This window comes from Citrus sinensis, chromosome 9 (assembly GCF_022201045.2).
Source record: "Citrus sinensis cultivar Valencia sweet orange chromosome 9, DVS_A1.0, whole genome shotgun sequence".
NCBI lineage: Eukaryota > Viridiplantae > Streptophyta > Magnoliopsida > Sapindales > Rutaceae > Citrus > Citrus sinensis.
In genome coordinates, this window is record NC_068564.1 from 31,820,439 (window position 1) to 31,833,093 (window position 12,655).

At 32.4% G+C, this 12,655-nt stretch overlaps 2 protein-coding genes across 2 annotated transcripts; both read left to right on the forward strand.

Moving 5' to 3' along the window:
* The first annotated feature begins 2,673 nt into the window (after nt 1-2,673).
* LOC102628039 (uncharacterized) lies at nt 2,674-5,111 on the forward strand. Its single transcript, XM_006474194.4, has 3 exons — nt 2,674-3,623; nt 4,182-4,328; nt 4,748-5,111. Exons 1-2 carry the CDS (start codon nt 3,224-3,226, stop codon nt 4,277-4,279), a joined length of 498 nt encoding a protein of 165 aa, XP_006474257.1. The 5' UTR covers nt 2,674-3,223; the 3' UTR covers nt 4,280-4,328; nt 4,748-5,111.
* A 2,974-nt stretch (nt 5,112-8,085) lies between these two features.
* On the forward strand, nt 8,086-11,485 carry LOC102627746 (hypothetical protein). Its single transcript, XM_006474193.4, has 5 exons — nt 8,086-8,387; nt 8,610-8,818; nt 9,690-9,920; nt 10,526-10,659; nt 11,060-11,485. The coding sequence occupies exons 1-5, from the start codon at nt 8,229-8,231 to the stop codon at nt 11,245-11,247; spliced, it is 921 nt and encodes a 306-aa protein (XP_006474256.1). The 5' UTR covers nt 8,086-8,228; the 3' UTR covers nt 11,248-11,485.
* The last annotated feature ends 1,170 nt before the right edge of the window (nt 11,486-12,655 follow it).

A 12,655-nucleotide genomic window follows, 5' to 3' on the forward strand; every position in this document is an offset into this window, starting at 1 on the left:
GTAGTGGGCTCGACCCAGGCCCAACTCTTGCACTTCTTTTAAGCCTAGGCCCCAAGCCTTTAATTTGCTAACCCTAAATAAGTTTGTCTTTTAATGAAATGTTGTTTTATTTTTTTAGTAGTTTTGTGTAACAATGGGCACATGGTTCAATTTTGTCCGGAATAAACCGAATTGAACTATATTATAATAGTTTGGTTAAGTTTGGTTTTAGACAATAAAAACTGAATGGTTCAGAAATTTATGAATCAATTAGTTTTCTTTAATTTGGTTTTAAACCGAACCAAACTGTAAAATCAAGTGGTTCGAAGAGAAAAATTAAAATGGATTTTATTTTAGTTAATACAAGTTGTTATTAATGTGATACTATATACTTTATTTTAACTTGTTTATTTGTTTGTGTTTGCCTCACTTTGAGAGATAATGTATGTACAGTGGATATAAATGTGTATTGATATTCTAACATTGTTAAAGACATGCTAAAGAATCAAGAAGTGTTGAATCTTCATGGCTAATTGACAAGACAACTTTGAAGTTTATTTTATCTTTGTTTCATGTTGTTGCTTTCTTAGTTTATTTATTGTTGTGGATTTATAATTTGTAATGGATTTCTAAACTATGTAAGTTTATTCACGTTGGACTTTATTATGTTGATTTATTCAAAATTTTTATGTTGTTAATTTATGGATTTATAAACTCAAGATTGTTGCAGTATTAGTACATCACTATTGTGTTAATTTTTTATTAAATATACAGGTAAATTTACTTAAACCAAATAAAATAAAACAAAACTGAACTGAATTAATTTGGTTAAGCTCGGTTTGATTCTAGTGTTTGATTCATATTTGGTTCAACAAAATCATGAACCAATTTGTTACAGATTAGTTCGGTTTTGTTTCATAACTGAACTAAATCAAATAGTGTCTATGCCTAGTTTTGTGTATTTTTGTGTCAAATATCATTACTCTTATATTGTATTCACTTGCTGGAGGAGTAATGTGGAGTGTGAATTCCTTTTATTTAAACATTACTTGCTTATTTAAGAAGGGAAACGGAAGTCCCATAATATGGGTACTACTCATTTTTTGAGTAAGAATTAGGATTTACACTCCCATAGAGGGAGGTGAGAGTAGATTTTTCTTTTTTACACTTCTCTTATTAAATATAGTGCAATTATATTTATTACAAGAAAATAATGTTACATTTATTCAAAAATAATAATATTATATTTATTTAAATAATATCATGATTATCCAATAATATTATTTTTGTTAAAAATAATAATACTTAAACTTATTTAAATATAATATTATTATATTTAGTTAAAAATAATCATTTATGTAATCTAAGTCAAAATTATTTATAAATAATATAATTGTTTTCATAGAGAATTAATAATATTACTATATACTATCTTCATTTGAAAATATAATATTACTATATTTATTTAATTTTAATAATATTACAATATTATTACTAATAAAAATGTTTTGTTTATATTACTCTTATCAATAATTTTTAATTTACAAAAATAAAAGTAAAATTAATAAAAAAATATGATTACGTAATTATTATTAATAATAAAATAAATAGTTTATTTTACCAATATATTTTTTTTATTCACCTTGTAATTAAAAAAGTACAATTCTTTAAATGAGGGCAAAACTATAATTTAAAACAATTCATTTCAATCCAAAACAAAATAAACATATAAATCATATTTTTATTCCTATTTCACACCTTTATTTTAATATAAGTAAGCAACATACTTTAATTCTCACTCCACACCCCTAATTCTAGAATTTTCACTTCTCAAAATTCTCACTCTAATTCTAAAAGTAAACACTATCTTAAAGTTATACATCTTCCTTATTTATAAATTTGTCTATCACTCTTTTATCTATTGAAGTGACTGTGTGTCAAAATCTTTATTATAATAGTTAGCAAATTTGCCTATAACTTTATGTGATTAGTGGGTTTTTTTTTTTTTTTGTGTGGTACAATTCATATGATGTATTTATAATTAGAATTCAACTTGAAGTGGCTTAAATCAATATTGTTACAGCTCACCACATAATTCAACTTCCACAAATTTAAAAAAAAGGATAATAGTTCTACCCGCAAACCTAAATTTAGAGACGGCGAGATAATTTGGTTTTGGATGAACCCGGATGATCTAGGTAGGGTCAAACCAGGATGCAAATTAAGTATGGAATTCAGCGCTCGTTTGATATACCCGGACATATTTAGATTCGGTTCACCTAGACTTGCATGGAGATTGTCATTTTCTCCCTACAATAATTAATATATATCATTTACTCCCTACTACTTTTATAATAGCCAATAATCCCTTAACAATATAAGTTTATCATTAATTTTTTCACATCAAAACATGTATTTTTTATTTTTAATACTTAATTTTCTTTATTTTCATTCATGTGATTTATTGAATCTATAATAAATATTAATAAAATTATATTTAAAAATAAAAATAATATTATAAAATTATGTTGTGGGAGTTATTGACTATTATAAAAACAATGAGAATAAATAGAATATATTAAATTATATTTGAAATTGACCACTCCCTGTGTCTATAACCCAAACCCGAAAATCTTTTATTTTTAATAATTATTTTTATTAATTAATTATAAATATAAAGAAGAAAAATCCAAAGAAACAAACCATAAGTGACAACGCAGCTGCCGCCATTCACCACCTCGTCATCCCCAAATTCATCAATTCACCATTTTAGCTCAAGAGCTCAACGCGGCCGCCACCATTTTATCTCCTCTTCATCCAAATATTACCAATTCTATTTCAATTCATCATCATCAACTATCGTATTTCATCATCAATCATCATCAACTATCGTATTTCATCATCAATCATCATCAAGATTCAAGACATCATCGCCAACTTAGCTACACTTCGCGGAGACCTCTCGGACTAGTGACGTGCATCGATTCGCTTCGTCGTTCGTCGCCAATTTTCTGTTCATCGCCTCCGCTTCACAGTTGAGATTTTTTTTAGTTCGATTCAGTTGTTTAAAGTTTTAAACATTGAACAAGTCCTGAAAATAATAAAAGAAAATTGTGTTTAAACTTTAGACTTGTATTTAGAGGTGTGTCTCTTATACCTGTCTCTATATTTATATAACACAGTGACACATCACTGAACTCGTCCACTTCGTAAAAACTGAAAACTGCACACAGAAGAAAAGAAAATGGCCCGAATCCTCACAAAGACTCAATCCCTGCTAAGCCACTCCCTCAAATCATCCCAACCGTTAATTCCCCTCTCGATCAATCGCTACCGTTCATTCAAACCCGAACTAGTTGAAATCAACCTCGACTCCTCCTCCGCCACGTCGGACAGTGGAACGGAGGCGATCGAAAAGAAGCTGGAGGACACGATCCACCGTCTCATCGTCCAGAATTCCTCCCCTGATTGGCTCCCCTTCATCCCTGGCTCCTCCTTCTGGGTTCCACCGACAAGTCAGGCGGCACAGCAGTCGCACACCGTTGCCAATTTGGTTACCAAGCTGGCTAACCACTTGACCGAAGAGGAGTCGCTCTCGTTTGTAACGCCTCGGGGCTGGCCTTGCTCCTCGTTTTTGATCCAAGGTAAATGTATCCCTCACATTTTGAATCATTTTTATTTGGATATTAAACAATTTTATTTAAAATGCGACCAAATTTGTTAAAAATAAAAAATAAAAAAATTAGGGTATGTTTGTTATTAAGGTGAAGTGGGTTTAATTGACTGTTACTTAAGAATAAAATCACTAGGTATCATGTATCAGTTGTGGCGATAACCAACCGTCTTTTGCCATCAAACAGTGGCATTTTGGTCTAGTAGATGGCCCGTCTATGAAGTATTCTAGTTATTGGGGTTGACGAGGGTCTTGAGTTTGTTTGATGGTATTAAGTAATTTGTTCATGGTGCTGGGATTTGCTAGCATCACGTGGAATTATTAGAAAATCCTGAATGAATGCGTATGTTATGTATTAGCTGATGTCATAAAACAAACTCAGGTTCAAAGACAAGTACATCTTGACATATGAATGTTACAGAAGAGCTTACTCTGCAATCGCTTGGCTTGTTATAACAGCGTGTGTTTAATAATTTTTTCGGTTTATACATATGAAGACTATTTTTGATCCTTTGTTTTTCACCTGCAGATGCTAAAGAGGACGAGGCAGAGGTAGCAGAAGAGGAGGGGGACGATGTGCAGGTGAAAGTGTTGTTGGTTCCATTGACTGACAACAAGTCGACATGAGGATGATGAAGGATGAGTTGCATATCTCATGACAGAGTCATCTTCTGTCGTACGTATTGTTCTTTTATTTTAACTGTTATTGTCCAGTTTTGCATCATGCACTTGATCTTGAATTTTGTTCGAAAGCTCTAGTAGTTGGGGCCCAATTTTTTTGCTTAAGTTTATGCTGTTAATTTTTCCCTAGGTAGTGGCTGAGCTTTGTTTCATCAAGAAAGATGCATAATTGTTTCTTGGTCTAATTTTCTAGACTTGTGTGTTCCTTTGTGATTTCAAGTGTTAATTATCATTACTATCTTGTTATAGATGCATTTTCAAAATCATGGATCTGATTGTTATAATGTCAAGTATAGTTTATGGGTGAATGTATTCTGAAATTTGTTGCATTTCATATATGATTTCTCCTGTGACTTGCTTGTTGCTTAGTAGAATGATTTGTGAATTTCATTAAGTTTTTTGTTTTATATGCAGGCTTGTGCACCTTTCTAGATGTCCGGAGATTTAAGGACAAGAAAAGATTTAGCAAAAGGAATGCAAGAAACTCAATGCAATTTTGTACATTTGCAATTATGGATGCTTGGGGTGGCAAATATGTTATGCTCTGCTTATTTTTATCCCTTCCACATAATTAGTTTTAATACCTATTGTTTTGTTGTTCATTTTTGGTTGCTGATATAATAGTTGTAATTACTGATCTATGATTTGATTTCGAATGATTAGGGAATAGATGCTCAAATAATTCAGAAGCTTTTGAACATTTATGCGGCATTTGTACATTCTATCTATATCTTATTGTATGACTGCTAGAAAGCTTGCTGGAATTATCTTGTTTGTACATTTTACATCTACAACTCGTTCCCGTGTGATAGCAGTAGTGCAGGTTGAGACTGTAGTTAAAGCTGGATTTCGGTGTTAGAATGTTAGGGAGGAACTAATTGTTTAAAAAATTTATTAATCCCAATTTTTTTTATATTTAGTTTTGGTGGATCTAGATTCCTTACAGAATTAGGTCTTTCACATTCTTTATGTACAAGTAGATGCACAGATGCTATCATAACGAGCAATGATAAACAGAACGTCTGTGTTTTGCTTATAGACTAATTATCTCAAAACGATCAAAGTGAAGGTATGATCTCCTGGAGGTGGCCGATTCTTTTCCTGATCTTCTGTAATTTTGTTCAAGTAAACTTTTGTAGATTGATGCAAAGTTGTCATGAAGGTTGTTGTAAAGGGATTTTTTATTGATTCTCAGTTACTCCGTTGAATGTCGATGGCCCTTAAATTAGGTTACACGGTGGCTTGCGTGTCATATTCGCCTTGACCTTGTCAGGCGATTGTTTATGTTTCCTTAGATTGCATGCGTTGGCAAGCTTCATTCATTCTCCAGCTCTTCCTTCGGAGAGGTGCACGTTGGCAGTTGTATCCCAACCTCTCTGTGTAAGGGGTACTCTCCGTGCTTGACAAAGAGTTTCGCAAACTGTCACAATTTTATTTTATTTTTTAAGCCAAGGAATTTCATTAGAACAGCTGACAAGATACAATTGATTCTGAAGGGAACTCCTCCAACACTTTCAACAAAACTGAAGGCATCTGAAAATTAGAAGAATATTCAGCTAAAGCGTGAGCAGCACTAGTCTGTCATCACTCTGACTGATTTATTTTTCGGGACTCCTCCAACGCATATTCAGCTTAGTGTGGGCAGCACTAGGGATGGCAAAATTCTTCACGGGTTTGGGGTCCCATGGAGCCCCATCCAAAATGGAGAAAATTTTAAATAATTTTTGGTGAATGGGGTGGGGAGTGAGAGAAAAATAATCCTTAAATTCTTAATGGGGTGGGGTTTGGTTTTGCACTCCCCACCTCACCCCCACCCCAATCCCCATTATATATAAATATATTTTTAATTCTTATTTAATAAATTTTATTTTATGAATTATAATGTCAATGTCAATTAATATTTTTTTAATTTTTATGCAATATAAACATGATATAAATGAAAGAAAACCCTATAATATTTTTCAACTATGAAACATTGTTATATTTTCTTTTCTCTTTTAAAGTGCTACGCTCTTTAAATATTTTTTATTTTTAATATCATTTTAAAATATTGTTTCAAACTTTTAGATATTTTTTAAAAATAATTTAAATACTTTATAATATGGTGATGATTTTATTTTAAGTCTCTAATTTTTAATTTACTGAAATCATGTATTTATACATAATATAAAATAGATAAATGGAGAATGGGGTGGGGATGGGGAAAGCATTCCCCACATGGGGATTCCCCATCCCCACCCCACTAAATTTATTGGGGAATGGGGTGGGGAATGAAGGCAAAAATTTCTAATAGGGTGGGGAATGGGGTAGGCCTCCCCACCCCCATCCCACCCCATTGCCATCCCTAGGCAGCACTGGTTTGTCGTCGCTCTAACTGACTTATTTTTTGGGATTTGATGGTGGAATCTTGTAACTTAATTTATCTTGGATTTTTTTCTAAACGGAAATCAGAATTGTTTGAAATCAGAATAAGGATTTAAAATCAGAATCGTTTGAAATCAGAATAAGTTATTTATTTACTAGGAATTGAATTTAAAATGGACTTTATTTCTATTGACGTGTTTATTTATTTTTTTAAAATTTGATGGTGGAATCGTGTAATTTAATTTACCTTGAATTTTTTTATATTTACTAAACGGAAATCAAAATTATTTGCAATCAGAATAAAGATTTATTTATTTGAGTCGTAAGAATCGAAATTAGAATGGACTTTATTCTCATTAATGTGTTTACTTTATTTTACAATCAAAATCGAAATGATTAGATTATTACAAATTATTAAAAAAATTCTTAATTAACAGTTATCATAATTATTATTTTGAATTTTAATTATTGTGATTATTATTATTATTATTCAAAAATTATTATTATTATTATTATTATTATTAATTGTAATTAATTAATTAATTACAATACTTTTATCATAATAGCAATAGTAATAATAATAATTCATTAAAAAAAATTGTCAAAATTGGAATCATCATCATTAACATAACAACAGCAACAACAAATCGTCGTCTTCGACTTCATCATCATCATTAAATCAGAACCGTGACCATCGGAGACGAAATGAATGTGAATCCGAGATGGATTAAACGGAGACAAAACCAAGGTAAGATGAAATCAAGACAACCCAGACCGAGACGAAACTGGCAACCAACTGTGCTTCACAGCTGATGGACCAAGAATGACAAAAACGATGGTTGATTTGACAGCCACGATGAGGTTTGGCTGTGATGGCATTCGGTTGGATGAAGCTTCAATGCAAAGAATTTAGGCTTAAAGATTGGTCCTTTATATATATATATATTTTTTTTTTTTTTGTTTAAAGTGAATTTTGAGAATATTATAATGTTAATCGTGGTATATTTGGAATTCTCTACAATGGGAGATTGAAATCAATCTCCCATTCTCCATTTCCAAAGTCGATTTCGATTTCCACTTTTATTTTGTGAAGTAAATTGATTCTGATTCCTCAATTTAAGAAATAAACACACCAGTGTACCAATTAATCACCAGAGAAATGATGAATAGCTATCAGAAATACATGAAAAATTAAAAATAAAAAGAAACAGAAAAAGGAATGAACAAGTGGATCAACCACTTAATGGGCTGCGGGCCGAGCTTTTTTATTCAGCTGGGCTAGACCGCCGACAACAATGAAGATGTTCCACGTCATGCATACGTGGCATTAAGCTATTGGGACAGTGACAAAAGTGGTACGTATTATTTAAAAAAAAAAATTGTTGCTCCAAAATTACAGATAAATTATATCTGTCTAAAAACTAAAAAGAAAAACAATTGCTCGCAAAATCGAAATTATTCAGATGGAAAATAAAGAGCAATAAATAAATAGATTTGAAGAGTTGATCTGTCCTGAAACAAACAAATCCCAATGGCCGTAGAAACTGAAACGCCGTCGTCCGCGGGGCCGGCGTCGTCTTCGTCGTCGTCAACAACCTCACATCAACAATCCTCCACTACGTCGTCAACAACCTCACATCAGCCATCCTCTACTACATCTCCGCCTGAGCCCAGTCTCAAGCAACCCCAGGTTTTACGAATTTTCTGTTAATTTTCATAATTGTATTACCTTTTTTTCTATTTTGATTACGTTATTATAAGCCAACTGGAGATCGCGTTGTCTGTTTTATCTTCTATTTAATGTAATCATGGTTGAATATATGTGAAATTTTGATTTAGAAATTAATCAATTGCTTAATGGTATTAGTACTACTTAGAGGTAGTTTAAGAGATGAGTTTTGTGTAATGTCAGGTTCCAGCATCCTCAGGTTTCCCGGCTTTCGGGAATGGTGAAGGTGGGATGTTGCCTGTGATGTACCCCGTGGCATTACCTGGGTTATATCACTTGGAGAATCAACAACAGTCGAATAATCGAGGGGCTGGCATTTATGCTGTGCCAGTTCACCCGTATTCAGGAATTCCATCAAACACTCTTATCCCTCTTACCTACAATGTACCGACGTAAGCAAATCTTTTTCTCTCCAGTGGAATCTCAATCTAGGTAGCTTTGGTGTGTTACTAGTAGTTTTGAGTGTTTGAAGTTCATCAAGAGCTCGTAATCTCCTATTCACAGATCCATGCATTGCATTGTTTATACGAGGAAGGGTGTTTGCTTTCCTGTTTGGCTTGTTTAAACTAATCGTGCATAATTTTTATTTCTATCTAAATTAAATTTGTCATGAACAGTAACGTTATGTGCATTATGTGCCGAAAGAAACTAAAGAAATCCAATACGACAAGATAAGAGGATTTGAAAATTGTTAACAATTTCTAGATTATCAACCATTTTTCATAGACTTCTGACTATTTGAACCTTGGAAAAGAATAATTGCAATCTGGCTGTGAGTGTATGAATTCAAGAGTGTTAATTTCATTCAAGCCAAAGGTATCCCAAGACAATAATTGTGAAGGCAATGATGTTGAATTGAATATAATTAGATACAGCTTTTTGCTTTCAAGCACATACATATTGAATCTTTAAAACATACGTAACACATTACCTATTGCTTATTTCTTAACGCACAGGACTCTGAACTGAATATGTTAGGAAATGATAACTGTAGTTCCATATACCACTTCTTCGTAGAAGTCATTTTTCAAGCTTGGAAATTACATACTTTTCATGTGAAAATGAATAGACTTGAGTGTTATGGCACTGAGTTGGCACATAATTTATGCTTAAATCTGTTTGTAAGCACTACTTATGATGACTGATGACATCAACAACAACGTGATGATGACAATTCTATTGACACAGATTTCACTCATACACTGAATACACAACAGATTGCCGCTTGTTATTTTTTCTAACACTACTTGTGGTCATTGACAGTACTAGACCAACCACTCAGGCTGGGCCTGCAGGTTCAGAGCATGGACAAGCTGGTCAGGAACAGCAACAGGCTGCACGTCAAAGACAAGTTGTTGTAAGAAGATTTCAGATTGCATTTCACCTCGATTTGATGCTCATACTAAAGCTGGCAGCTGTAATATTTGTGTTCAACCAAGACGGATCAAGACTAAGGCTTTCTGCCCTCGTGTTGCTTGCTTCACTTATATACTTGTAAATGTCTAGGCTTCAAATCCTTGTTTCATCATTACTATTATTTGGGGATTCTTTTCTCTGCATAATTTTTAGCACTTTTTTTTTTCAAAAATACATCAAAAGTAAAATTAATGTCTTCTTCCCTGTCTTTGTATTTTTATTTTTATTTAGATCGTTTTGGTTATCTGGATACTGTATTAATATAAGAAGCAAAGCTCTGACTTAGTCTCTTCCATATTTCGTAACTGAGATAGTTTCTACCCGGCTGATAGCTAAGGTTTTCTAATATCATATGACCTGTTTACCCTCGATGCTAGTTAATAAGAAGCTAGCCTTGAAAGGGTAATAGAGAAGAAGAAATTTACGCTTCTGCAATTTTCAAATATGGATCACAACAATGCTTTCATCTTTTCTTTTTACTGGAGAAACTATTGTTTACTATTTGTAATACTTCTCTGAGATTATTTTTCTCTTGGTTGATTTGATGCATTTTTAAGTCATATGATTTTTCGGTTTTCTTTTTGAAATTTTTGTTTCAATTCTTTACACATTTTATCTATGTTAATATGAGTGCTCGTAAAGATCTGAGTTGAAACTGAACTTTTTTACCATGGCTGTTGTAGATATCAGACCGGAGCTCTCACACCGTTACTTAGGTGGCTTTCACAAAGCATGCAGAGGGCAGCACAACCACCCAGGCCTGCTGTCAGAGCTGAAAATGTTCCTGCTGCCGCAAGGCAGGGGAATGATGTAGCGGGTAACTCCTATTTCCTGTGTATCCATTTAACATATTTGTGGTCTCCAGATTGATATTGGATTGTTCTAAAGACAATCATTAGATAATTCAGAGTTCGAATAAACCTGTCCAATCCTAGATTGATTCTCAACTTGGTTATGATTGGAAGCTACCGGTTTAATTCATATTTTTATTGTTAAATCTTAGACTTCAACTTCTATTAATTGAACGGATCATGCAGCATAGGTAATACAATAGCATATGTTATTCTTTACCCTGAACAGCATCACTTACAAGTCATACCTCCACTCATCTTTTTGTTAGTGAGAAATGATTAATGTGCAAAAATGTCAACTCAATTTGGATGCTCAACCAAATTTCATTCATTAATTGCTTTTGCTGCTATAATAACTCACTGCAGAGGGCCAAGCTGGAGCTGAGAATGAGAATCAGCTGCCAAATGATGGTAATCAAGCAGCTGGAAATGAGAATGTGGTGGACCCTGGAGCCAACGGCGGTAATCAATGGTGGGGAATCGTGAAGGAGATCCAGATGATCGTCTTTGGCTTCATAACTTCTCTGCTTCCAGGTTTTCACAACATAGATTAGTGCGCATGCTGTATCAATCCAGAAGTTCGGATAATTGATCTGTCTTTTATATTTTCCTTTCGAAATAAATGTAAAAAGGTACCCAAGCATTAGATTTTATAGGTTTAACTTAATCATATTGTATGCATGGTGTCAAATATTGCACCATTTTGGATAGAGTGGGTTGGTCGTGATATTTGGATAAATATCGTGTACGTTTTTGCTTTAGAAGCTTAATTGAAGGATTTATTTATCTATTGCTCCTTTTTCTTCCTTCTTTTGTGTTTCATTTTCAATTAAACTATTTAATATTGCATACGTCATCTGTATTGTTGAATTCCACATAAATTTATTGAGAGTAAGAGATCCTTTGTTTTTTTAACAGGATAAAAAATTATTTCAATTATTCATACATTTTTACGTGTTTGTTTTCTCTTTACCGGAAAATAAGTTATTTGCATATTGGGATAAAATTAAGAAAAAAAAAAGAAAGTTGAAAATCACGCTTAAGTATGAATTCATACTATATATATGTGTGTGAGTGCGCGTGCGTGTGTATCTTGAGTTTTATATAGGAACATGATCTCTCGGCCTACCATTAGGCTTATTCAAAATTTGGTCTAATAATTTAAAATTTTTGTACGTTATATGCAATACATTTTATTTGAAATATTCACTTTTTTTATAATACTGATTTATGTAGATAAAGAGACCAATTATAAAACTAAAGCTAGAAAATTGAAAGACTGCGAGTTAAGCCAAAATAATATTAAAGGTAGTTCATCTGTCTTGAAATACTCTTTCTTTCTCTTTTTTTTTTTTTTAAAAAAAAAAACTTGTACTTGGCAAAAATTTAAAAAAAAAACGATTAACTTTTCTTTTCTATTTTGCTTTTTCAAAAAAATGACCATTGTAAAATTATCACTCTAAACATGACAAACCATTTTTTTTTTCACGATATTACACCCAATATTTTAGATTTTAAATACAGAAGACACAGATGATGCATCGTTTGTCAGTTAATAGTAAAATGACATATCATTACCTTGATTATAGTTCAGCCGACATGTAATTCCCGCTATTTCTATAAACAAAAAGCATAGACAGTTTGCAGTCGGTGCATACTACTAACGACTTTATTTGGATTTTGAGGAGAAACAACGGGTCATTTTGTTTTATAAGGACCCAAAGGATGGTGCATCTACTTATTTCACTTGATGACAGATCATTTGTAGTGCTGAATTCCACATGAATTTAACGAGAGTAAGGGGCTGTTTGTTTTTTTTTTTTTCACTTAATTACTTAATTGACTTAATTTTAATTATTTAAGTCATTAAGTTTGTTTGTTTATTCACCTTAATAAAAATCTTTAGTCATTAAGTTATAAAACCAGTTCGTTTGGCTTTTTGCTTAGGCTAAAAAGTTTGAA